The 26,949-nt window shown below is 45.0% G+C and overlaps 2 protein-coding genes and 1 long non-coding RNA gene across 10 annotated transcripts; 2 read left to right on the forward strand and 1 right to left on the reverse strand.

Annotated features, from left to right (window-relative positions):
• Window positions 1-345: 345 nt before the first annotated feature.
• On the forward strand, window positions 346-2,788 carry LOC143368593 (RING-type E3 ubiquitin-protein ligase PPIL2). Its single transcript, XM_076811482.1, has 9 exons — window positions 346-503; window positions 585-951; window positions 1,027-1,192; window positions 1,259-1,407; window positions 1,570-1,693; window positions 1,771-1,919; window positions 1,981-2,132; window positions 2,208-2,543; window positions 2,619-2,788. The coding sequence occupies exons 1-9, from the start codon at window positions 472-474 to the stop codon at window positions 2,704-2,706; spliced, it is 1,563 nt and encodes a 520-aa protein (XP_076667597.1). The 5' UTR covers window positions 346-471; the 3' UTR covers window positions 2,707-2,788.
• LOC143368599 (uncharacterized) lies at window positions 1,980-18,047 on the reverse strand. 2 transcript variants are annotated; one of them, XR_013085259.1, is made up of 3 exons: window positions 16,811-18,047; window positions 3,128-16,675; window positions 1,980-2,796 (listed from the first exon to the last, which is right to left on the reverse strand). It is a non-coding gene; the product is annotated as an uncharacterized LOC143368599 (long non-coding RNA). The 2 variants fall into 2 exon arrangements; XR_013085258.1 differs by having other exon boundaries at window positions 3,128-14,878; window positions 16,311-18,046.
• On the forward strand, window positions 3,389-26,339 carry Pax (paxillin). Of its 7 annotated transcripts, none has more exons than XM_076811479.1 (10): window positions 3,389-3,529; window positions 13,037-13,188; window positions 19,147-19,297; window positions 20,397-20,526; window positions 20,613-20,814; window positions 22,216-22,530; window positions 22,610-22,783; window positions 22,854-23,084; window positions 24,291-24,411; window positions 25,272-26,339. In XM_076811479.1, exons 1-10 carry the CDS (start codon window positions 3,517-3,519, stop codon window positions 25,415-25,417), a joined length of 1,635 nt encoding a protein of 544 aa, XP_076667594.1. In that variant the 5' UTR covers window positions 3,389-3,516; the 3' UTR covers window positions 25,418-26,339. The 7 variants fall into 7 exon arrangements, with proteins under 7 accessions (XP_076667594.1, XP_076667591.1, XP_076667595.1 ...); XM_076811476.1 differs by lacking the exon at window positions 3,389-3,529 and adding an exon at window positions 5,276-5,416; XM_076811480.1 differs by lacking the exon at window positions 3,389-3,529 and adding an exon at window positions 8,406-8,427.
• The last annotated feature ends 610 nt before the right edge of the window (window positions 26,340-26,949 follow it).

Consider the following 26,949-nt stretch of genomic DNA (forward strand, 5'->3'; position numbering starts at 1 on the left):
TTCCTTTCCGTAAATTTACGTCGGAACGAAAGTCTTTGGCGAAAACGGCTTTCGGGGAAACATTATTTTTGGGAAATGCTCTTGTCCTGATATGGAATTAGTAAAATAATTTTTTTGAGGATGTTACGGGGGGGTCGAAATATAAGATTTCTAGAAAGGATTTGGGACAAGACGGTTTCCATGAGCAAGGGAATTAGCTTCTTTCATACATGTAATAATTAACACTTATGAAGAAAATCCGTAGATCAACGAATTTTTCAAAGGGGGATCTACGGAATTCTACGGAATGTTGAACTTTTCTCTACGGATTTTCAAAAATCTGAGTTGGCAACACTGAGTGTAAATATTAAAATACTATGTGAAGTTTATGTCAAAGTGAGATTAGCGAATATTGACTAATATTGTTAAGTTAAACAATTACGAATATCGTGGTTATTTGTTAAAGATAGATAGTAACTCGAAGAAATCAAGATGGGTAAACGACAGCATCAAAAGGATAAAATGTAAGATATAAAGGTGTTGCTTAGGTTACATATAAAAAAGAAGTTCTTCTTTCATCTTAAACGCTATTGTTATTTCTACAGGTATTTAACATACACAGAGTGGTCGACACTGTACGGTGGAAGGAGAGCGGGAACTTCAGAATCCAGTGAAGATTCGACATTCCGTCGTTTGCCGTACGATCATTGCTGTTTGTCTTTGCAACCATTCGAGCATCCCTACTGCGATCCACAAGGGAATGTTTTTGAATTGGAAGCTATTTTGGAATATGTGAAAAGATTCAAGCATAATCCTGTCACGGGGAAGCCACTAGATCCGAAGACTCTAATCAAACTTAATTTCTTTAAAAATGCAGACGGACATTATCACTGTCCAGTTCTTTTTAAATTATTTAGCAAACATTCTCACATCGTCGCCATTAAAACAACAGGGAACGTATTTTCCCACGAGGTATGCGTGGACGTAAATTTTCATTTCTGTAAATAATTATTAGCGCCTACTTAATTTTACACCAATATTTCTTAGGCAGTAGAACAATTGAATATTAAGGCACGTAATTGGAAAGATTTATTGAATGACGAACCTTTCGCGCGTAAGGACATCATTACGCTTCAAGATCCTAGCCATGCAATGAAATTCAACTTATCTACTTTCCACCACATTAAGCATAATATAAAAGTTGAAGATGAAGGTAATATGATCGAAGCTAATCTGTTCGTCTCAATCCTGTATCTGAGAATTGAAATCGATGTTTCAGAAACCATAAAAGAGAGAAGCAATCCGAATGCGAAACTCAAGACTGTGTCTATGGAAACTAAGGAAATATTAGCTGAATTGAATAGGGATTTTAAGCAAGCTGAAACCAAACAACAGGCTTCTAAACCAAAAGCAGATAAATTTAACGCGGTTCGCATATTAATTTTTCGTCGCAAGCGCGGCGACCAAAGCGAAGTTATCGTCAAGAATATTTTGCAAAACTTCGCTTCAGTTGCCGCGTTTCGGCCTAGTGAGCTACGGCCTTTAATCTAACAAAATGTCATGTGTAAGTTAAATGATATTCGTTCGCAGGCACATTACTCCACTGGAGCAGTAGCGGCTGGCTTTACATCGACCGTAATGCCAACAGAAACCACACATCAGGCAGCAGTTATCGCAGAAGATTTGGTGCGATACGAGCGAGTTAAAAAGAAGGGTAAACTATTAATATTTTGTATTCGTTTTTACCTTTAATGCAACTTCTTCGAGACTATTTATTTAACTTCTTTTCAGGATACGTAAGGCTACTTACAAATTTAGGCGCTTTAAATCTTGAACTTCACTGTGATATCGTCTCAAAAACGTGTGAAAATTTTATAAAACATTGTCAAAATGGTTACTATGACGGAACGAAATTTCACAGGTCTATACGGAATTTTATGGTAAGTGTACTTACCTTTTACGTGCAAGTTTCAGATAATAACAGAATGTGTATCCACTTAGATACAAGGAGGTGATCCTACGAACACTGGTAATGGAGGAACATCTATTTGGAATAAAAAGTTCGAAGACGAATTCAAACCAAATTTGGTTCACCAAGGAAGAGGAATTCTATCAATGGCTAATTCTGGGCCGAACACAAATGGATCGCAATTGTACTTCGTTATATTCGTTTATACACTTACAAACGGAGTTGCATTTATATCTAATTGTATTCTGCTTCATTACAGTTTCATTACATTTCGATCGTGCAGACACCTCGATCGCAAGCATACTGTCTTTGGAAAAATCGTAGGTGGACTGGATACATTAAATGCCATCGAAAAAGTCGAAGTTGACAACAAAGATAAGCCAATAGAAGATATAATAATACAAAAAGCTCAAGTCTTCGTCGATCCGTTCCAAGAAGCTGACGAGCATCTGCTGGTTGAACGCGCGGCTGAAGCAGAGCGTTTGGCTCAAGAGGCAGCGAAAAATAAGTCCGCCGATAAGTTGGAAAAGAATGAGTTAAAGATATATCGAGCGGGTGTAGGGAAATACATAAAAATGGATAAACCAGAAGAGAAGTAAAGACAAACTATGTTTACAGATATACAATTAAAAAAAATGAAATATCACTTACAATTCGATTTTATTTGCAGGTCGGAAAAGGGAGAGTCCAGTATTGAATCTGCAGTCAAGAGGAAAAAGTCTATGCCAAACTCATTTGGTGATTTTTCATCTTGGTAGAATAATAGCAATGCAAAGAATTCTTTATTACAATGTAAAATATTTTAATGACTACGATAAATAAACATATTTACATATTTTTTATCATCGCTGTTACTTTATCTCTACATCTCGTACGTACGGCTTGATTGTGCTTTAAGGAGCTTCTTACTTATTTCGGGTTTCTATCGTTATCCTTATCATCAATCATTAATCATTAAATAAGCGTATCTATCCATACATACATATACTTATTCATTTTATTTTACCATTAAAAAAATGTATTTTATCATTAACGAGAATGCTCTTTGGGGTGATGGGGGCTGCATCGCAGTCCGTCCAGTGGTTCTCGAGATTAGCGCGAACAAACAAACAGACGCTTACCGGAAACTTTATTTTATACTATGCAGAGATGTAGAGAAACCCGGGCAACGCCGGGTACTTTAAGCTAGTGTAATATATATAGAAAAACGTTTTTGATATACATCCATTTAAATATATGAAAATAAGAAAGGGAGAATACTTTACTGAAATATTATTAAAGATAACATAATTTTTGGTATGCATAATACATTTCAGCTTCACAGTAACGAGATTTATACTTCAACATATTCAAATTTAGCGGGAATATTTCGTATTATGTAAAGGTTGGATTATCCATAGTCGGGAACATAGAACCGGGTTCTCCATATTTGATGTTTGGTTGCCCGTCGCGGACAAGTAAGTTGGGCACCCAAGTTTGCCGTGTTTTATCGCGTTCCCGTATCGAAATTGTTAAAATCTTGAGTGTAGTTTGTGCAACGGTGCTTACGTGGTCAATACACGTAAAAAATGGACGATTTAGGTGAGTAAGTTTAAAAGCAATCGCACGATACATGATCTAACCTCAAATTTAAATCGCTCGGACTGTCAGAGCCGTCACGATGCCCATGTATACATACGATTTATTATCATTCAGCAATATGTCTCGTTTAAATTCTTTTCATCTGCTATTTCTCTGCAGAATTCTTTCGATCTGTAGATTATAAACAAGTACACGTCCTTTCATTCGTCTTAACTTAAATTTTCACGAATAGAGCATTTATAAGTCAATTTGTATTTGCTTATTCGCGCGATATCAATCTATAAAATGAAACCATTTACAATTCCAGGATCGATATTGAAAGTTTATTACAATTGTATATAGTCGGCAATCTCGGTTTTGATGGTTTATTCCGCATTTATCGATATACCTGTAAATCTGTAAATATAAGAAATATATAAATACCATTTATACTATATATTTACTGACGAGAGTCACGTAATTATGTATCTACTTAAAGTTACTCATAAGAGTGTCCATTCACTATCATTAACTGTACGAACGCACGGAATCTCATTTAAAATCGATAGCGTTAGATTTAGTTACGAAATCTAGATGGCACGTTAGAAAGTTGTGAAAAAGTAGAGAGCTGCAAGCGCTTAACTATTATCTCAATTCCCATGGTGACATCTCAGTTGCGTCATCGCTGCACATACTCTACGGTAGTCCGTGTCTGACGGTTTAACTATTCGGTGCGCGTTTGGTTGGTGTCAAAGCAACTTATTTTTCTAATTTAAATTCCTGATTAAAACACCTTCGCAGCATCATACATCTGTTGCTACGCAAACGGTTCGTTGTTCAGGCTTAATAAACGTCACCAATTTATTCGATCGATCGTTATTCTCACGCGAACATACCAAAATCCTAAAGTAATAGATAACGTAACCACCTAACGTATCGCGCCATTTCAAATAGAACGTTTACACCCGTCCGAACCAAAATCTTTTACCACGCGTATCGTCTTGGAACCATTTATCGAAAAAAAGAATCTTAAGCAGCAAAGGCCCGCGTATGTCGCGCGTGGTACGCTATACCGGAAGGGACTGCCCGAAGATGCTCGTAATAATGCAAGTGTGCCCGGAGTTGTCGCGTGCCAACGATTCCACGTATTTTTAGTGTATTACTCGACGTTGTCTTCCTCGTGTTTTTGCCGATGCAGGGGGAGGCTCGGCGCCGCGAGTGCGGGCGAGCGCCTGAAATACTCTTGCACGTTTGAACTTCTCGTTTTCCCCTGGTCGAACTCGGTCCATCACAGGAGAGTCGCAGTATCGACACGGTGATCGTATCGAGTCGAACAGACTTGCTCTTCTTGCATAGTAAAAGTCGAAGTCAGATTAACACCCGGCGCGCGGACCGAGCCTAAATTGCTGCATACCACGAGGACTGCGTGTATGTGGAACGGCCCAGTTGGATAATGATCGATCGATCGTAAATCGTCACTGTCCCCGGGGGAGTTACGCGTGTCTCTTTCGGGAAAAACAAACGAACGACGGGAGACCAACGTCCTCGCGCGTTTACGTGTGGGTAAAATTCGCAGACAGCATTCAACAAGTGGCCGTTCGGTGTGTGCATCAGCCCCACCACTGATCGATCGCCTATACAGTTCGGTCGCTCGGCATAGACTGCGTGGAGAAGCATTGCCGCGGTAAAAGTGCCACACGGTAGTGTACGTGCTTGCACGTGCACGCGATGAATCCGTAGCTCTGCATTCGCGAGAACGTTAATGGGCATCGGGCGCGATAATTTGCCAAGTGAACCGTTGAAAAAGGCATAACACGGCGATGGACCGAACGATGTACGGGAAAGTAGACCCGGGCGCTATCTATCAGCCCTATAAGATCACCGTGAAAAAAGGCTCGCCACCTGGATGTGAGTTGGACTTCATATACTTTTCACCTTCAACGCTTCCCCGAACTTCCACGCGATTTCGCGCTTTAAACGGAAATACGAAATAGGACGGACGTTGGAGAGTCGTCTCTAATGGACGCGGTTGCGTGCGCGCATATATGTACGCGACCCCTTTGCATGCGTAATACGAATGCTGGTCAGAAATATGAATTAGAAATTGTTATGTCCGAGAGTGAACGTTGAATCTAGAGACGCGGCAGCGTCTCGACGCCAAGTACATGTTTCGACACTCTGTATATGTCGACTGTCGCTGCCGCGCATTTTTTATTCGTAAACCGGCTATTCCAACCTTACCTGAAACTTATTTCATTAATATCTCATCACGCCTGCGATATTTTCTAAATTCAAAGGCATTTTTCTTTCCTTGTTTACCGTGTCCATTCGGCATCCTTCATCCGTGTTGTTTCGCATTCGCGCGACTCCGCAGACGATAATGCTTGTGGAGTTTTAAATTAAGCTCAATTGTCCGCGATGGAATTCTTCCATTTTTTTTTTCGTCGGTTCGTAACGCGCGTCGAAACGTTTTGAAACGGATGGCTTAATTGCATGGTCTTCTGAATGGTATGCGTAATAGTTTAATTCAGTGCAGTCGCGATGTTCAGTAATACGATAACCTTCGATTGAAGTGCAAGCTACGATTACGCGAATGGTTATCGAATTTTTACTCGCGTCTGCTTTTCCGTCTGCAATCTACCGATCACGTGCGTCGGGCAATTCTAGTGCTCTTGAACCGCCCTCGAAATTATATTTCTGGCGTAATTTCAAAGGTTAACGCGCAAGCTAGTTACTTGGAAACGTGTGTAATTCCACACCCCCGATCGTTTTGTGATTTAGAATGATCGTGTTTGCGGGTAAATTTTCATAGCGAGGCGAATTATTATTTGTAATTCACGTCGATGATTTTGTAGCAAGCATGTGTTTACTGGAGAGCTGTTTTCCAAAATACGCGATTTTAAATCATCTTCGCAGCGTGTGCTCGATCTTGTCCAAAGGGATGACTCACGATGCAACAGTTCGCACGATTTTTTTGGAATACCTTTCACCTACAACGTGGGTTGCCTTGACACTAAACTTTCTGAAATAATTATCCAAGTCATTATTTACCGGCGATCTTTTTATGGATATGTATGAAAGAATGCGATAGTCGATCGATCTCGGCACGCGTCGGCGTTGGAATTATAATCGCCGCGTAGCGATTCCTCGAGCTGTTCCATTATAGGCGAGGTATAGAACAGACCTAAGATCTTATCGACTTTCGCGGACCAACTTTCACTGCCTTACCGATCTAGACATTTCAGACTGATTGTAGTGTCCTCTGTTCGTAAACGACGGTCAGTTGAAGAACTATTCTCTCAAGTGGTATTGGTGGCAAAGGGAAAGTGGTGGGGGTGTGAAAATGAATGTGACTTGTCTATGCTGGCGACTGGATTCGTCGACAGTGTTTCGGTAGAAAAACCCTTCGCGCTAATTCGGTGGCGTTTTGTGCTCGTTATACCTTGCCTGTGTTATAGAGTAGTCCCGGTTCTTCTCGATAAATGCAAATTGGAATACTCCACCAAGAAATTGAAACTGGGTGTATTTTAGTAAGGCGCTGAAGCAGAGAGGACTTCGAAAATTTTCAAAGTCCCATTAGTTGCAGCAGCTCGCTGAAATATTCCAAGTTCCACTTATCCTTCTATCTCAACACTATACTTGTATTCCAGGGTCGGGTAGGAATAATGGAACAGCACTTGATATTTTCACACAAGTATTTTTATTTTTTAAAGAAGTTACAAACACTTTAAGTTACATCTATTCTTACATTCTACCAAAGTATTGCAAATTAAAGAAACTCTTATACCTAACTAAAACTTATTTACTAAATTATTTGACAATCGCAGCCATCGGCTCGGTTCTCACCGACTACCACGAGGAGGTTGCTGCGTTTCAAGACCCGTAGCTCCTACAAATGGAAGCAAAGTTCCATCGATCTCGCTGTACATGAAAAGCTTAGCCTACTAAATAACTAAACCAAAGAGATAGGTAGATGGAAACAAAGTTCCATCGATCTTTTCGGTTTAGATATGGAATCTAGGGAACTGCCAAGCAATCCCTGGATTAAAAGAAATTCAGGAAATAAGGAAAGACGAGAGGTGAGCTTGAAATGAGTATTGGATGGCGCACTTCCTACCACCCTGGTGTTCCGTGCCTGAACGGATAATATAAATCGACCTTAACGCGGAGACTCGGCAATCGGACCGGGTTACTTACGCAGGCAGTGCACCAAACGGTACACCCCCTACGCCTGAAAATTTTCCCTTTCGACAAGAACGCTAGGGGATGAAACTGATCCACCCATACCGATTCCACGCTCAGTCACTTGCTTCCGGAAACGTAAACAATCGTTCGATATATTCTGTACCTCGTCTGCGGTTCTATTAGATAATGTGAGTTCTACTGTATCGATTCCAGCATAGGGTATTACTTTATCGACACGTCGCATCGACTTACCGACAGAGCCTTGCTTACCAATTTCAGACAACTGTTAAGAATCTTTGTTAATTATTATTGGCAATCTAACGAGAGGATAATTACTCGTGTGATTCCTTCGATCTGAAACATTATCATAGTTCTTCTCGAGATCAGAAAAAGTTTCGTCCCAAACTAGTTTTTACTAGCTTATAGATATCCTTTCAATTTCTTAAGTGAAAGGTTTGAGGCGCTCAATGTGCCCCATTTAAAAGTCCTGTTTCTCGTGGGCATGCTCCTTCAGTTGCAGTTAAAACTCGGAAGCAAGGAAGCACAGCAGACCATTATTTCGTTGAAAACCACAAAACGACAAGATTTCGTAAGAACCGACTCACATTTTCGTAGTATAAATTAGTGTTTGTATTCCGTGAAAGCCGAGACTCATTCTCCGCGGGTTATTGCGGTTTAATCTTGCCGTTCGTTACCGGAGGGCTCGTTCTCATTTAGCAGAACAAATATGACTGGTGAGTCTAAATATAGTAATATTTTCATTCGCCGCGCTTGACTCATAACTAACAAGGAAAGATCCCGAACCCGGAAATTAAAAAAAATCTGAAGTTTTGTGATTATGGAAGCGATTTCCTCCTAATTACAACGCAATTTTTGTTTGCTGCCCAAATTCACTCTGAGGGGGTGAAATTTACCCCTGAAAATCCGGCTATTTTCCGATTTTGTGTTATAACCCGCGAACTGTAAGTTACCAAATGATAGTCCTAATTAAAAGAAGTAGCTTTTGTCTTAAAACTTTTCTTCTATCTCTTACAGATTATGAGTTACAAAATAAAATCGGAAAATAGCCGAATTTTCAAAGGTTAATTTCACCCCTTTAGAGTGAATTTGGGCAGCAAACAAAAATTGCATTGTAATCAACAGGAAATCCCCTACATATTCATAAAGTTTCAGATTTTTCTGAATTTCCGGGTTCGGGATCATCCCTTGTAAGAAACTTCATAACTGCTACCTCCTCTCTCAAATTTGGTACTCTGTAATTCTTCAGTTGAATTCAAAGTAGGCGTTGCATAGTCGTTCACAAATACATCACAGCGACTTAAAATGTTCACAGTGTCACCTTGCACTGTTTCCCACCGACCAGCCGCGATAATAAATTTTTCCCAATTATTCAGGACTTCCACTTGCAATAATCGCATCGACTCCATCAGCTTATCATCCATTGCGCATATTTTCACTTTCCTTTCGATTGTTCTATACGACCCCACGGAAGCAATTTGTATGATAAACAATATTCAGGAATTTCCCGCCGCCATTTATCGACGCGCGTTCCTACGCTTCCAGCCGCGATAAACCAGTCCGTTCCGAGCGTTTCTTTTTTAGAGACGCGCGGAAGCTGCGCTTGTTTACCGTGCATACCACATTACGTCGATGATCATTCAGTGATCCAAGGTAAACACGCGCAGGCATGTCTTCTTCCTTGATGGAACCTCGAGCGATCTAAGTACGTGCTTCCATATCAGGCACGACACTGCGTGATTCGACTTCCTACGCAGTCGTTCCACGTATGTAACTGCGTGAGCGGGCCCCGGCTTGGTCCGCTGCATACGCACGAAAACCACCGAAATGGCGCAACGCCGCGCAGTTCCCCTCGGTTTGCCATTTTTGCAGGTTACGCGACGCCTGAAAAAGACACGTTTGCACGCGCACGCTACTCCAGCGAACATTTGGGGACAATGCGTGGCAACACTGCGTGGGAACAATAGAGGTAACGTTAGGTAGAACGTTGACCTAGGTCGTGTTTGAATAGGTCGGTTTTTCCTTCGACCTAGTGCCACGGCACGTCCCAGATTGCCACGCATCCTTTACAATCTCACGTGTAAATATAGACAATAACCGATGTCGTAATAAATGCTCCCGTTTGGACCGCCGGTGGGGATTCCTGTCGAGGTATATCGCTCTCGAGAAAAACTGGAAACAGCGGGGGAAAAGCGCGGGAAGTCTAGGCGGTCGGGGTTATTTTTGGAAAGGTTTGTCGTCACGAAGAATATCTAGGCGTGCGAAGTAAGGTGCGCAACAGAGACGGGCCAGCAACAAGGTTGAGCGGACGGTGGAGGGGATGAAGAGAGACAAAGGGAAGGAGGAGGCGAATTCACGTAACACGGATTCTATAGATGCAGCGAGAGAAACAACACGTGCTGCCAGTTCCATCTGATCCCGCAACACATATACGTGTCCTTCTATCGGTAATCTGCTCGTGAACTCTCGTTACTCTTGATACTCGCACGTGACAAGAAACCGATGAACCATATAATTTCAAATCCTTCCTAGAGAGTCCTTCCAACATATCCAATTTCGTAGCTTTGCATCTGCTCGAACAGTTCCTCTGTTTAGTACGAAACGACCCCAACTCGTTCTGCTTCATAACCCTAGTGCCCACGAGTCACACCAATACCCGCGATGCATCCACTTACGATCGCACTTACCACACGATTAGTTCCACAAGAAAGACGTTTATTTCCGTAGCCGCTAGCGTCGCGACAACAAGTGTCAACTGCGAATAAATACTTGATTCCACGCGAAGTCCGTAATAAACGCATGTAATTGGCAGCTGAGGAGATTTATTTTTAACGTTTTCTTCGCCCGAATGGTGATCTCGTAATCGCGAGACTGTCCCTCTCCTCCGTGTTTATATCTGCGGTCGTAAGGTCCACGGAAATCAGTGTCTGGTGATTTCGGGGCTTGGATGGTCAAAAGTGATCGTCACGAAATACGTTTTCAGTCTCACCCGCGGCGAGTAGGCCGATTCTTGTCCCTCGATTCTCGTGACGTTCGCGTCGGAACGGAATTTCGATTTATTCCATGTCACGCCGTACGACGCGTAGTAGCAATATGACCGACATTATGCGACCTGTGTCACCGATCGCACCGGTTCGTTTGGCAACGATCCAAAGGCACGCACGCTGGGAACAGTACACAAGTAAGTAGCTCTGCTGCTCGAGTTAACATCCACTCATTCCAGGATAACAATGCTAATTGGTAACTTCGTTAGTCTGTGCTTCGGAAACGTCGATCGATGAACCTTGAACCTCGCGTGTTTACCTGAACAATGAGACTGGGAAGTGTCTACTTCCTGCGGCCATTTTGAATTTCGATGCTTCGTTGTGTATCCATGCACTATGTCAGTCATGATTTTCAATCAGGGCCCGATCTAGCTTTTCCGCCCTGGGCAAAAATGATTTCTGCCGCCCTGTATATTTAATCATCAATAATTATTTTAACATGTAATTTTTGACAGTGAGTGTAATTTTTTCTAAGTATTTGTTGATTACCTAAAGCCTTTTGTTTTATAAAAAGTTTAACATTCCTAAATTACCAATTAACCAAATTTACCGCTCTAGGCAGTTGCCCTGCTTGCATCCCCTAGATCGAGGCCTGTTTTCCATTCAATATCTCACATAGCAATTCTTTTGAACGATTTCCCAACTCTTCAGGATCGTTACCTAGCGCCTAACACCCTCGAAGATTTATAAGGAAAGTGCGTTACGCGCGTATCGCGCAATATTAATGCCCGAATCGACCGCGTATGAATCACAAGTGGAAAATAGATCCGGGGAAGCTCGGCAGGCTCCTTGCCAATGTCGAGTCTCATTCAAGTATACTCGACCGCTGTTCATTCGTCCCCTGTGTACATACTAATCCAACATATATAACACAACCCGGAAAGAGATCATTTGTTAACAAAAAGTAAACCGAAAAAATATTAAACAGATCGCTGTTCTAAAGTCGGGTGACTTTTCATCGAGATCGAACTGTGTATTTTGGAACAACCTGTAGATGCAGAATGGACACGAACCAATACTCTATTTACCGATCTACATTACCGACCTGGCAGCTGAAATCGGAGATAAATAACGTTCCGACGGTGAACAAGATCGAGGGGGGCACAGTTACGTTGACCCTAGCGTCTGGCAAATTTCGTAGAATAGCGTCGAGCGGATCTGTCGCGTTTCAGCGAACGCTTGCGATTCTACGAAAGCCCTGCTGCGCTCGGTGGATTCAGGATTACGGTTGCACACAAGTTGGAAGCGGCGCGTTTCTTCGTAGCCGGCTCCGCGAGCCGACTAGGCCGCTTTTCCTTCGCCCCGAACGCAGCATCATCGTTTCTACTTCCCTCGTTACGAGTGTACTCCCTCCATCCGCTGTTCTGCCTCCTTCTCCAGGCACAGGCTGCCTCCTCCAGGCCTCTGTCCGGCCGCGAAGCCGGTCGCTTTACCGAGAACTTCATTGACAATCAGTACCATTTCGCCGATCGTACCTAACGCGCTTGGCGCGCGAATCCGTCCGGTGTGGCGCGCAGCACGTGACAACGCTGCCCGTTCCGTTACGCCCTGCTGGTGCGAAAGAGCGAGGAGAAGAGTAGTCCACTGTCCTTTATCAGCTTTGCGTCGCAGTGTCATAAACAGTATCGTTGACTCTGCAAATATAGGCGGGCGTTCGTTATCGTCGCTTCGGCGTCGCTGCTCTTTCGGCCGCGTAATCCTCGGGCCGTACATGGGGGCATTCCCGAAGTAGCGACGCGTCCGCCGACACTATTTCGTAAATATCTCGCTCCCGGTTTCGATCCGACCGGAAGCCAGTGCCAGAGTTCGACGTTCTCGGAACAGTGGGTGTGTCGCCGCGGTCCGTTTCGCGATGGAAGCAGGACGCGAGCCACGGACCGATGCCGACAATTTGTACGAGGCATACAACGGCACCGAGAAAACCGAGAGGAATCTTCTCAGCCTTGGTAAACGATCAGTTTTCTCTTGAGAATCCTACGCGCCGCCAGGGCCACCTTTAGTGTTTACCTTGAACCTCCGCTAGCTAAACAATCCTCGCGTCATCGGGTTTTTTCTTGCTGCATCGCCACGGGATATAGGAACTTGTATGCGTGCGCACACTTTCCACGGCATAAACGTTCCGGTTTTATAAATTCGACGATATTGGTAGATAAGATTACCGGGAGCGTACCGTAGGATGACTCGTTTAACCCCGACGGAGAGATCAATCCACCAATTAAATGTTCTTCAGATCGTTAAGGATAATCGAACGTATCCCTCAGCGTCGAATCACTGATTTCAGATGCGCTGCTGGCAGACCTGCAGAACACAGTGTCGTCGGAAGGGAATCATGTCGGTAGCAACGCGACTCCTGGTTATGGATCATTGAACGGCGCACGGACCGCTGGGTACAGATCGTACGATAATCGAACCTCGCCCCTGCCGTCGCAATCGGTAAGTAGAATTCGTTCACGATGCCCCCGTTAATCGGCAATGGAATACGAAAAACGCGATCCCGGTGCTCGGCCTACGCCAATGGTCGAGTACAGTCAGCGACGAGGCGAATGTAAATTTCGCAGCGTCGGTAAAGAAAATTGTCAGTCTGGTTTGACACCTTTTGACCTTGGGAATTACCTTCTCGTCACGTGGTTTTATCGACGAGCACGTTCGGAGGTGTCGGCACTCCGAAGTGGTGGGTCGCTTGGATAGATGGCGAGGATGACACGCGTGGATTGCGCGTCGCCTCGTCCGCGGGCCCGTTTTATATCCCGGCGGTGACCTTCGCTCGATTTTCCATAACGCCTCGAAATAGAGCGATCGGTCGCGGGGTCCTCGCCGAAAAACAGCCGGGATAATCAGTCTCATCCGCAAATAAACATCCTCGCGACTTCGCCCGGTTAACGGGCCGCTCTCTTCGCTTTCATCAGATTGCCCATACTTCACGAATATTTATTAAGCCCTATATTGTATCGCGATCTCTCCGGCGATGTATTTTTAGCGTCCCCGGTAAGTAACGCGCGCCCGCCGCTTGCAACTAGACCTCCAACGCGGGGCCTCGTCGCCGTTCCCACGCGTTTCGAAATAAAATCGTCGCCGTCGCGGAGTTTTCTTCCGATTTCAGAGGAAACCACGGGCCAGTCACGGTGTGCGGCGAGGCACCGTGCGAAATAGATACATTCCAGAATACGCGTGTGACGCAAGCCACGGCTAAAATTAGAATCGATATTCCCTCTAAAATTGACCAGCCGATTCGCCCGGCCTACAAAAACTCTGGGCCCGTAAAAACCGTGCGCGCTATGAAAACAGGGCTCGGGTTACGCTTATCCAGTCCGTGTGCTTTACGATCGCAGCCTTGTCACCTGCAGGCTCGCCTTTTCCATTACCCGTCTCGCAATCGCGTTAAGCGCGCTTCGCTGGCAACGAAACATCGAGCAGCAAGAATTGCTGGGTATTGGAAAGTTGGATCCGGGCTACGATAATCCCCTTTTCCACGCCTCCTCGACATCGAAGCTCGCCCGATGATGAATCGCGGCGAATTCCTCGCCGTCCGCTCCCATCGAGGGCCATTAACCAGAAACCATCGATCTTCCCGGGCGGAATTGACCGATTACCAAAAGCATTTTCGCAACGTTCGATCGCGCATATATTCGTAAGCTGTGTGTTGGCTCGATTCGGAAGGACCCGGGCCGTTAAAAATACCGGTGCGTCCCTAAATGAACAACAGTCGCGTTGCGCGCTCGCGTTTCCTGGCGGAGCGAAACGGGTTTCGCAGAGAATCGTTCGAAAACAACGGCTAGGGGGAATAGGCCACGGAGAGCGGTAGGAGCGAGCCGCCGCGGCGTGCATCAACTTTTATCGATCCTCCACGCGGAACACCTGTTACGTTCCCCTGGCGTGCTATCGATTCTTCCGCGTCGAAGCGACGAGTTCTTCTATTATTCAGGCGGACGTTACGACTTGGCCGCGAAGTTTTCCCGCTCGCGTGGAACGCGATGCGACGCGAGCCAACTGCACGGCAGAGGACTGCCAGGGCCGATATTTACCGTAAAATACAACTTCATCCGAGGCTTAATTGCCCCGCCCGGCGCCCCTCGCTACTGGTCGCCTCCGAACGCTCCACTGTTGCGCAAGGCGCATAGGCGAGCTGAAAAACGGCCCTGTCATTATCGGGATACGTCGGGGTAAATAGGATGTTGAACACGCGTAATTATTAAAAGAAAAACGAAACAGTTGGACATCGCGTTTTAATTGCGTCGCGCTGCCTTTAAGGTATTTTTTGAGATGGAATGACTCTTTGGAGATAAAATATTTGTAATTTTAAAATAGGGAACCGGAACGGAATAGAAACGATAAAGGTAAACGAAATATTTATCCGGAACAGAAACGAGAGGAAATTCTTAGTCCTATTGCAGGAGTGAAAACGATATAAACGATATAAAATAAAAATTCGATTTCATAACGTTATTAGTTTGTTTTCGAAGCACGGTTTATGTTAACAAATTTAAATCGAGGGCGCCCCTTATTTTCATCATGGATGTATTTGTGCCAGAATATGAACAGTAAATACAGTCTGTGATTTCTAGTTTTTTTTTTATAAACAGTTTATACTGTTGGAGGCTTACGGGTGTAAACCTCAAGACCCTATTTTTTTACAATACATAATATACATAATTACTAGCTTCAATACTCGGATTCGGCCGAAATTTAGATTTTGATTTTATAAAAAAAAATTTTTTTTTTTTTTAAATAGTCACTTTACCATCTGGATTAGTCAAGCATAATAAGCTGAGGCATATTTTGTGATCCCAGAGTTTATCGGTCGAAAGTTTTTAGGCGACAGACAAACACACAAATATATTAGAAGCTTTCTGCTTTATATATTAAGATAATGTATAATATTGTATAATAGAACTACCAAATGCGATAAAATTTGTGGAAAACAAATTTATATGAGGTTTCTTATAAATATGAAATAACTAGTTCGGACCAAAATTCCTTTTTCGTTCCAATGGAAACGAAATATTTTTCAGCAGGAACGATATTAACCAAAACGAACTTATTATTATCGGAGCTGAGACGAAACAAAAAAGCATTCCGTTCCGGGTCCCTGTTATAAAATAGTATCAGGATACTGAACCAAATAATATTATTGCAGAACAATCTGTACACGATAAGAGTATCCCACGGTAGCCCTAATGTTAGTGCAATTCAGGCTATCAGCGCAATAGTGGCGCAAACCCAAAACTTTTGTTATGAGATTGCAGCTAACGAAATTATTAACGATCTAAAGTTGGTTTAATTTCCATTTTTAGGTACATAGGTATGATTCTTTTAAAAATATAATAATCTGCATTGCGCGACTTAAATCAACAAAATACTCGGTGCAAAAGCACGTTTTCGTGCTGCCACTTTGTAGAAATTTTTGGAAGGTCATTCAGACCACTATAAAATTAAAATTTTGCTGTACAAGAGGTGACTTAAGCTAAAATCGTCAATCCACTAAAAATTGTGTGTCAGGCTACTCTTGCGGCGATAGCCTCAACTCAGAACACCAGCAGTATAGTAGCAATATCTACCGAGTGCCAAGCATTTCTTCCGATTGGCTTCTAATTGCTCAACGTTCGTGGAACTGCGCTGGTAATTAAGACTCATTCACGTGGATCGAAGTAGATGGGTCATTGCATCGAGGCAGCTCCACTCTTCCGTTCTTCCTCTGCAAACCACCTTACGGACCATACCTCTGCATAACTTTGTACACACCGGATCTGGATCCAGGTACAAGTCGGCGCAGAAAATTTCCACTTGCTTTTCCACGAATAACCTTGCTCGCGGTTACAAGCCGCCTCGTATACCCGAGCGACCAATGTCTGGCTAGAGGAAGACCCGATCTCCTTCGACACGCCAGTAAATATAGCGAATGCCTTTCCGAAGATCCCTGGAGCTTCGGTGTATAAATAGACTTTATTACACCCACCTACCACCCTCGCCCCGTGCCGCTAAATAGAAGAAAAAAAGCGAAGAAAGGCGAAGCAAGACAAACACGATTTCAGGAAAAAAGGCACCACCCGTGCCCTACCCACGATGCATCGTCGCAATAACGGTCACGTCGACGGTGCTCGAAATTTATGCGCGTCGCCTGTCGGCCGCGAGGGTAATTGTTTTCACGGTTTGACGAACGTTCTTGGCGTAAATCATAAAGCGCGACACGCTAGCCGCGTTGCTCTTCTTGGAACGGGCGCGCGGGTCCGTTCGCCAGGCGTCGAATCGAACGTCCCGATGTTCGGGCGCTGAAGAACGAAGGAAACCGTGGGTGGATCGCGGACGTCATCGAAGGTCGCGCCCATCAGGCTCTCCCTTTCATTCGAATTTAGCTCGAAGCGAAGCGATTACGCGCCCCCGGAGACTTTTCCCGCGCGTTCTCGAGGACGTTGCGTAAACGGTGCATAAATGCATCGGTTCTCGAGCGCTGCGGGCGCCTCTTATCGGAGTAATTCGATTCCACCCGGGGACTTACAGATCTCTTCTTCTCGCAAATGATTCTTCGTGTACGATCTACCCCGTGATCTTGAAAGGAGCTTGGTTTCTTTGGAAGTAAGAATTAGGCATCGATTTTGGCGTTGCGCGGCTGCTCAGTGTCAGCGGAGGAGTTCCCGAAGTCGTTTCCTGCGGAATACTCGGGTATGACGTAACCCAACCGACTTTTATCTCTTTGGCGAACCGCTGACTTATCGAGTTCCGCGTAGGCCGCTGCAGATCGCTGAGTTTTATAGACGCGCGTTTATTTTTTGATCCGCCAGCCTTGAGGAGCGTTGCGCGCAGGGTACGATTCCACTCGGTTCGCGCCGATTTTCGAAGCGGAGTTCTGCAGGACTCGATGTGCCGCGACATGTCTCTCCGTGAATCCGCTTCGCTATGGATATTTTTGGACCGGCAACTCACCGTGCAACCTAGTTTCCACCATCGGGACGTATTCGTTGTTCCACTTTGTCGCGGGAAAAATTTGCGCCGAAAAGCGGGGACCGCTGTTTGCGTCCGCCTGGGGCTAGCCTGTTCCCGTTGGGCGGCGTTAGAACCGCGGGACGAGTTTCTCCTCGGGCCACACTCAGCTGGTCGGCGAGAGTTCCCTCGGCCGTCTACCACCGGCTGGGTCGCGTTTAGCGCGATAAGCAACGCGCGGCGGCTTCCGAGGCGGTGCTGGCGATTTTGCAACGGGCGGGAAACTTTGGTCGATTTGGCGGGCAGGTTTCTATTAAAAGTGTATGACGCCTTGTCCTCCGCGCGTCCACCTAATTGATAATGTATTTACAAACGCGGTGGTGCGGCATCTAATGACATCATGTTTTGAAATAATACGCTTTTGGGGGAACTTGGCAGAAGAGCGGCCGCCGCGTTTTTTCGCGGACCGACAAGCCAACGACGCTCGGCCCGACGGCTCGTTCTGTTTTACTTCCTTCTCCTGGGGAATCTCGATTCGCTGGCCCAATGTTATTTCGAGGGTAGGGAAAAGGAGAGGCGAATCGAAAAGTCTTTGCGAAGGATCTAGGAATGTAGATCCTATCTGCTCGACAAATGAATGTGTCCTGGTGTATCAGGCTTAAGTACCTACGGGGGAACGTTGCCAACCCGAAGATTCTGATTTTAATGAAACTTCGTCTTTTTAATATAACTTTGCAACGGTGCGGGATAGAACAAAATATTCAGAATAAGAATTGTTAAGAAATTCAAGGTGATTAAAGTTATTATTAATATTATGAAATATTTCACGAGATTCAGCTCGGTGTTATAATTATTATTATTACTACGAAATTTTTCACGTGCTTCAGCTCCGTGTTATTATTATTATTATTATTATTATTATTATTATAATAATTATTATTATTATAATTATTATTATTATTATTATTATTCTTATTATTATTATTATTATTATTAAAATTATTATTATTATTATTATAATTATTATTATTATTATTACGAAATTTTTCACGTGCTTCAGCTCTGTGTTATTATTATTATTATTATTATTAGTATAATTATTATTATTATTATTATTATTATTATTATTATTATTACCATCATTATTATTATTATTTATTGTTGTTATTCTGAAGTTCTTCACGAGTTTCAGCTCGTTGTTGTTATTATTATTTTTATTATGACGAAACGGGTGGTCACCGTTATATTAAAAGTACGAAAACCCGCGGAAACTTTGAGCGCTGATTTCACCCCTTCAAAGTGAATTTTAGCATTTCCGCAGAATCTCCTATGTCAATAAGAGTAGAAAACAACGAACGTGTTCTACATTCGTACGAAGTTTCCTTAAGATTAGAATTTTCGGGTCCTGACCGTTACCTCGAAAAAGGCAGCGAAACGATCGACAGTGACCTGCTGAGCCGCAATGGGTTGTTGTAGCCGACTTACCAGAACCGCGAGGTTATCGAGGAGACGATCGCGAAGAGCAGCGGCGGAAAGGTGCCCTCCCTGAACAACAATCTATCCGAGCTGGACACCCTGCTCCAAGACCTGAGCAACGCCCGCTACAACGCGCATTATCAGGAAAGAGGTCAGCATCCTATTTTCGCGCGCGGACTAGCGCGGCTTTCTTTCCCGCTGCCGCGAAGTCCAGCGAGAGAACGCTTGACAATGGATCCCGTTCGGTAACTTAATCCGCGCGCATATCAATCACTCCCAAGACACTCTCACGATCGCTCTGAAGGGATGCGAATACGCTTAATGCAGATTCAACAAAATTCACTAGGTGATTATGGAGATTTTTTTTTAACCCCCGCTTGTCACACTGGACGAAATTGACCCACAATTTGACTTTGAGATAAAATATCTTTCAGACATCATTTGAGGTGGTATGTAAGACTGTTTAATCATGACGATACTGTAACCCTTCGTGGTCACAGCTTCTTAAAATCACAAATTGGTCACACCGGGTTCACTGTACCCCAGCGTCATTTTTTGAGATACCATTTTCGTATTTTTGAATCTTTTAACTTTTCAGTGATAATTCTACATTCGTAATACTTATACAGTCATGGTATAATAGTCTTTTTCTAGAAATGTAAATTCAGATACGATCAAATTTGTAGCTGAAAATGAGCGATTTTCCACGGTTGTAGGAAAAAATCGATTTTTTAATTTTTTTTGCGATAAATCCCCTTTGGAAGACGCAGATGCGCGGTATTCGAACTCGAAAGTTGCTCTTGGGGTGCGATACACCCGGTGTGTCCACGAAGGGTTAAATATTAATTTTCATCGATGAGCATATATTATACAACGTTCACTTTATCTCAGAATTTTGGCGCCTTAATTTAACAGATAGTTTAAACAGCAGCTGATTGAAAATTGCCTTGGGTCGCATCGACTCAATGAAACAGCTACGTTCGAAAAAAAAAAAAAATAGATATAACAACCGAGGTTAAAGAATAAAATCCCGTTTTCTTTTTACGAAGCCCTCCTCTTTGCCCACTGAATAGAGCACTTGCTGTCCTCAAACCAAACCGCAGGCACTAAAGTAGCTTCCAAAATGTCTCCTACGAGGCAGCCTCCTGGGTGGTCGTCAGAGTGTTAATCTCGAATTAAGCTAGCGAGCGCGAGATCCACCAGGCGCGCGAGGTCCCTTTAACTTGACCCGAAAATATCGATGATCGCAGACAACCGTGTCTCCTCGGGAGGAATGAATGGAGACTCTAGCCCGATGCTTCGTTCTCCAAGCAGCATGTCCGCCTCGAGGCCCACCGTCGACTCCTTGCTCGAGGAACTGAGCACCGCGGTGCCGAACGGGTGAGCTCTTTAAAATTCCACCAGAGAAAAGGACTCGCCTAGACTAATGCGATTGCCTAACTCGCCATTTGCTTACCCTGCGAAAGGGACTCTCCCTCCGATGGAAGAGTCAAGGTCACCATTCAGGAAACCACCACCGAGGTGCAGCCCGTCTACGAAGGCTATCCTTCCAGGCAGCACGGCTCCCTGAGTCGCAGCGAGATGCAGAGGAATTACACAAATGGCCACACGGCCAGCAATGCCACCAAGGAACTCGACGACCTAATGGCTTCTTTGTCCGAGTTTAAGGTACGTTTCACTGGTAACAGCGGATACCTTGATGGTTTCAGGTTTAAGGTTCAACCTTTCGTCACCCGCGCCCTACTTTCTGACAGGGTTACCTACGCGTTGTACTTTATACAACAGCTTTCTTAATTTTTACCTGTTCTTTGTTTCATTTGGTACTCTGGATTTTTTGAAGTTAAGAATACGACTTCTCATTAAAAATAATTCAATGTCAAAGACTGAAAAGCGGTGTAGTTGTCTTTAAAAAAGAAAAAGACAGAACAGAGTAAACGACTATTATTATAAACAAGTATTGCTTTGTTCACTTCCATTGCTCTACTGCCACCTTTCACGCAATAGTTCCACTTTGCAATATATTTCGCCAACGAACCTTCACCCACGCGTTGCACTTTCTACGAAATCACTACCTTTTCTCTTCAACGCCTGTGCATCCAGACTGAAAGTCTGTAGTACCTAAAAGAGGTTTGGATTTGTTTATAAAGTACAGAGAGCGTAGCTAGAGGATCAGAAAAGGGTTCGAAGGCAATTAGTCCCTCTGAGCCAGAGGAAATAAACAATCCACACCTGTTGTGCTTTCTACAACAGCGCGAGAATTTAAGGGCTCCTTTTGTATGATTGGGGTATCGGTTTACAAGCTATTCCTGTACTTCCTGAGTTCATTTCCTACGCTCTTCCACCTGCCGCTGATAGTCGGTCTATCGAGCAACACCTGTACCTTGGGAATACAATCGAATTGCGAAAGAAAGAGCAGAGGAATAGGATAACAAGCACGAGGGGCTTCTCACGCCCACTCGCGAAAGCTCCGGTACCATGCGCCGCACGCAGGAAGACCCTTCGAATGGATTTTCGTGCATTACGTAACGGTCTCGTTACTGAACGACGGGTGCAATAAGCTTTTGTAATGTTTGCTTACTATTAAAGCCACTATAGAGCGAGAAAGCAGCGACGTTAAAGCTACTCCTGCCCATTCTTGGCTCCCTGGGTTACCAAAATAACTTCCATTCCGCCGTCCACCATCCACCAGCGGCGCGCTCCTCCTCTCCGCCCCGTCGCCTCCTTTTCCTCTACTTCGCCGATTTTCCGTGGTAGGGGGAGGGAAAATATAGAAGGTGGGGGTTATAGTGATCCACAAAATCTCTGAAAGCTTTCAGCCAGTCCGCAAGCTCGCCTCTGCCAATCGACATCTCTCTCTCTCGCGGCTCCTTTGCGGATTCATCGTTTATCGGTACCTTGACATTCCGACTTAACGAGTGCCCTTCGATCCCGCGCTCCCCGTCGTAAACTCTGACAAGCAGCTAACTTCTTCTGGGCCCTCTGCTTCCTCCGGTCCATCTCCCGGTTCCCTCCAGCTACCTCCAGGTCTCCTCTGAATTCTCAAGCCTCCGGGGCACGTACGTTTCGCAGATCAACAGCGGCTCCCATCAGCATCAGACGGTGACAGACTCCCCGTACGCGAAACCGAACAAGGCCACCAAGAGCTCGCAGAGCCCGCTGCCGCCCGAGGGCACGCAGACCCGGATTCACATCACCGAGACCCACGCCACCCACCACTATCAGCAGCAGCACGGAGAGCCTTACACACCGCAGCCGGCCACTCAGACCAAACAGAACCAGTTGGATTCTATGCTAGGGAACCTCCAGGCAGACATGAGTCGTCAGGGCGTCAACACCACTCAGAAGGGATGCTGCAGCGCCTGCGAGAAGCCTATCGTCGGACAAGTAAATAGAAATAACACGGGGACCAGTACGGCGTGCCCTTAATCCAGGGATAAACCCTCTAAACTCCTCTGTTTTTCAGGTGATCACCGCGTTGGGGAAGACGTGGCACCCGGAACACTTCACCTGCACCCACTGCAACCAGGAGCTGGGCACGCGGAACTTCTTCGAGAGGGAGGGCCACCCCTACTGCGAGCCCGACTACCACAACCTATTCTCGCCCCGTTGCGCCTACTGCAATGGACCCATTCTAGACGTAAGACCGCTCTGATCCAGCACCACCGGAGCCCGCCATGTGTCCGGACCCTGTACCGAGGTATTTTCAGAAATGCGTGACCGCCCTGGAGAAGACCTGGCACACGGAGCACTTCTTCTGCGCCCAGTGCGGCAAGCAGTTCGGCGAGGAGGGCTTCCACGAGCGGGACGGCAAGCCGTACTGCAGGGAGGACTACTTCGACATGTTCGCGCCGAAGTGCGGCGGCTGCAACCGCGCCATCATGGAGAACTACATATCGGCGCTGAACAGCCAGTGGCACCCCGACTGCTTCGTCTGCAGGGTAGGTCCCGCGCTCAGGTTGCTTGACCATTCGCGCGTAACGTTGGTAGTTTCGTTTGCAGCTAAGGGTTTTAGGATAAACGAGCGTTAGTTGGCACGAGCATCGCTGGATGATAAATCCCTGTGAAACTTGCAGGATTGCAAGAAGCCGGTGTCGGGCAAGTCGTTTTACGCGATGGAGGGCAAGCCCGTTTGCCCGAAATGCGTGGGCGTCGATGACGACGAAGAGGAGGAAGAGGAGCAAGCATAAGCGACCGCGGCGACAACCGCGACTCGTTCCGCCACGATTTTCTTATGTAAAAAGCCCTATTGCCCCCCAACTCTTGTCTGTATTATGCCGACGGGCTCCATGGATGCGGAGCCCGCGTCTCCCCCCCCCCCCTCATTTTCTCAACAGGTGATTTTTAGGCGTACAATGGAGGAACGCAACAGACCCCGTCGTCGTGGTATTCCGCTTCGAAATTCTCATTGATTGCACACGCCACACACACGCACACACGCGAGTACGCACACTTAGGTAGATAGGGTTAGCAGGCGACGCGGCGGTAGAGCATCGCTTTGGGAGGATATAGCGATCCACGCGAGAATCGGTGAAACGAAATTGAAATTATTGTTATATACGCATAACGTCAGATTAAGTCTTTTTAGTTAGGGATGGTCGATGCCCGATTAACGGTCGATCAAACGAACTTTGATTTTAACGGTTGCTAGTCATTATGTATGAGAAATAAAAATAAACTTGAAAAAAAAGAGAAAAAGAAAACAAAAAACACAGGACACAGGAGAGTTGGCTTTCACTGACTCCGAGATGCTGCGAGCAGCCACCTGTCTTCTTGGAGGACAGGTGTGGTCGGATGCCGGCATCCCTATGTCGCTCTAACGATGCCTATCGCCGCGTTAAATTATTCCGAATTACTTCGATCGACTTTCCGTGGGATTGTAGGAGCTGATAAGCTAGGGTGCGTAGCTTCTGTCTAACGACGGTTGCGCAGTTACACGTTCGCACATGTTACACGCAGCTCGCGTGCCTTCTGGTGCCTGCGTGCCTCCATGCTGACGGTCTTTCCCTCGCGGAACCCGCTCGTAAAAGAGCAGGGGGGCTGCTTTCGTCCTCTACGTCTCGTGATCAGCGATCCCACCTGCTTCTTTTCTTCCCTTTTCTTTAATCAACTTCGTTTGCTTGACGCGCACGCTTTTCCATTTGCAGGACTGTAGGCAAAAGTTCCAGGGCGGCTCGTTCTTCGACCACGAAGGCCTGCCCTACTGCGAGACCCATTATCACGCCAAGAGAGGATCCCTGTGCGCAGGATGCCACAAGCCGATCACAGGTGTCCGCGCGTTTACTTGACACGCTCGCGGTCCCCTGACACGGGTCGGCGCAGCTTTGCGCGTCCCTGGACTGCTGCTGAATTAAGCAAAATAAGAGGAGCATCGGGAGAAAGGGGGAGATCATAGAAATTTTCTGAACTTTAAAATCTAACTTCTGGTAGAAACACTTTTGGCAATTATTTACAAATGCGCAGTCCTCATCGATTTCGATGACCTTGAAATATAGGTGCATGATTCTGAACAACTGTTTCCTATGCACGTCACCCTCGCTCGGCTTTAGTTTTCGAGATACAGTGGCGAACGAAGTTTACAACTTTTAAAATCGCATAACTTTTTTTTAATTGGTCTATACGACATGAGTTTCTTTTGAGGAGCTAGAAGGATTTGTTTGCTAAGTGACGTGTTTCGTCGTTCTGAAAAAAATGCAATTGGTCGGAATAGCAAAAAAAAAGTAAATGTCGGTTTTTAATTTTTTTTTTTGTGAGCTAAAACGTATTTGCCAAAAACTGTGATCGGTAGAGTTGGTTTCTCCAAATATAGTTGGAAAAATAAAGTTGTTCAGAATGTTAACTTTGCCAACATATTTCAAATTCATTGAAATCGATGAGGACTGCCTTTTTGTAAATAATTACCACACTTTTTAATCACATTATGGGAAATGCTTAAGAAATCGCACATTGCGTTGAAGTGATGACCCCGTATAAGAGGGTCTGAAAATCTTCTAAGTACTTAGGGTCTCTAAACGTCTTAATTTAGCCCTGCCCTTTGAATCGGGATCTGCGAACGTGTCATTTAATCTCCTAATCATTTTCCCGCCGCGACGAAATATGAATGAGATGCTAAGGTAATCTGCTTTCAGGTCGATGCATAACCGCCATGTTCCGGAAGTTCCACCCGGAGCATTTTGTGTGCGCGTTCTGCTTGAAGCAGTTGAACAAGGGCACCTTCAAGGAGCAGAACGACAAGCCGTATTGCCACGGGTGCTTCGACAAGCTGTTCGGCTAAGATTTTACCGGAAAGTATTCGTATTTGTAACATAGCGACGAATAATAGGCTGTTCCGCACGGTACTATTTACAATATACAATTTTATACGCCGCTCGGTGCACGCCCGCGCGCATAAAGCACGTAATCGCTTTAGCCGTTACAGGAAACAATATGTACTTCAACCATATACGCTTCACAACACGGAACAGCCTTCTGAGATTTTTACCGAATATTCACGTTCGAATGGTGCGATGATTCAAGTGTATGTTACGTATCGTTACGTATTCTTGTCGTAAGGATAAGGTAATAGGGTAATCACAGTCATCGTTATCTTCCATTGTCCTTGATAAAGGCCCGTTGCTAATATCTTCACGAGTATTTTATATCACGTACTTTACATTGACCGTATAATCTAAGGATTAATAAAGGGTGCTAATTAGTAGCTTGTTTTCACTAATAACGTATCCAGCGAGGGATAAACGCGAACGAAGACAGTCACCGCTTGGAAAGCTTATTTACGGAAATAGGAATGCCATCAAATATCCACGGTTCTTTCGTTAGATTTCATAAAAGTTTATATAAGTATTTACACCAGCCACTGAACCACGCATGGTAAAGTCACTTTTTCCAGTCGGCCTGTTTCTATTTCGCATCGAGATTGTCGCTTACAATAGGAAGAATAAACGATAAGCTTATTACCCCAATGGACTAAAATAATAAAAGATAAAGTACTTGACAAACACATGATATAATGTCAGCGAACGGGAACTACCGAATATGTAATCTCTGATTAGGTACGACCGAGCTATCGCTTGAATGGGAGTAAGGAGCAAGCAGAGACCAACTTTATGATTTATCGTTTATTTGGCATACTGTTGCACAGCAATACTCCACTTGTTACCTTACTGGTAAACATTTACAATAAATATTATATACATCAACATTCAATAGTCTCGGAGAAACGTGTTTACAAAATTCTTACGTCTTATAAACAGTGAGCGTGAAATTTCAGGACAAACTTAACATTACGAATGTATATATAAAAATACGTATGTCGTTGCACGTTTAATCGTACACGCGTGCCATCGGCTTGCAACGTGATTCGTGTTAGGGGCTGCGTTACATCCTTCTCTCTCTCTCTCTCGAGTAAGTAAATTAATGGTCAAGTATGATCAAGAGTGAGTTGTCCCTTATCGCGAGTTCGACTACTCGAAATGTATCACAGACACAGCAGAGGGTGGCTCGAGGTTCTCCACCCTCTTTTGGGGGAATTGTCATGCTAACGTGGGAAATAATTCAGAGAAGCTTTCGTGCCAGAGGTCCGTCAGTGCCACGCTGACCTTCTCGTTACGCACGTCGGGTGCCGGTGAGCCGTGGGACTCGTACCCGCAATCGGACGCGTTCGAGTCCAGTCTCGTCTGCGCGAACCTGTTCTCCACGTCCTCGGAATGTATGCTCGACGGGGACATGGAGTCCGTGCACGTGTAGGACGGTGAGAACTGATTGGAATAAGGGTAATTGGGTGTGAGATGCGACGAATCCTCGGTCGAA

The sequence above is a fragment of the Andrena cerasifolii genome, chromosome 4 (assembly GCF_050908995.1).
Source record: "Andrena cerasifolii isolate SP2316 chromosome 4, iyAndCera1_principal, whole genome shotgun sequence".
Lineage (NCBI taxonomy): Eukaryota > Metazoa > Arthropoda > Insecta > Hymenoptera > Andrenidae > Andrena > Andrena cerasifolii.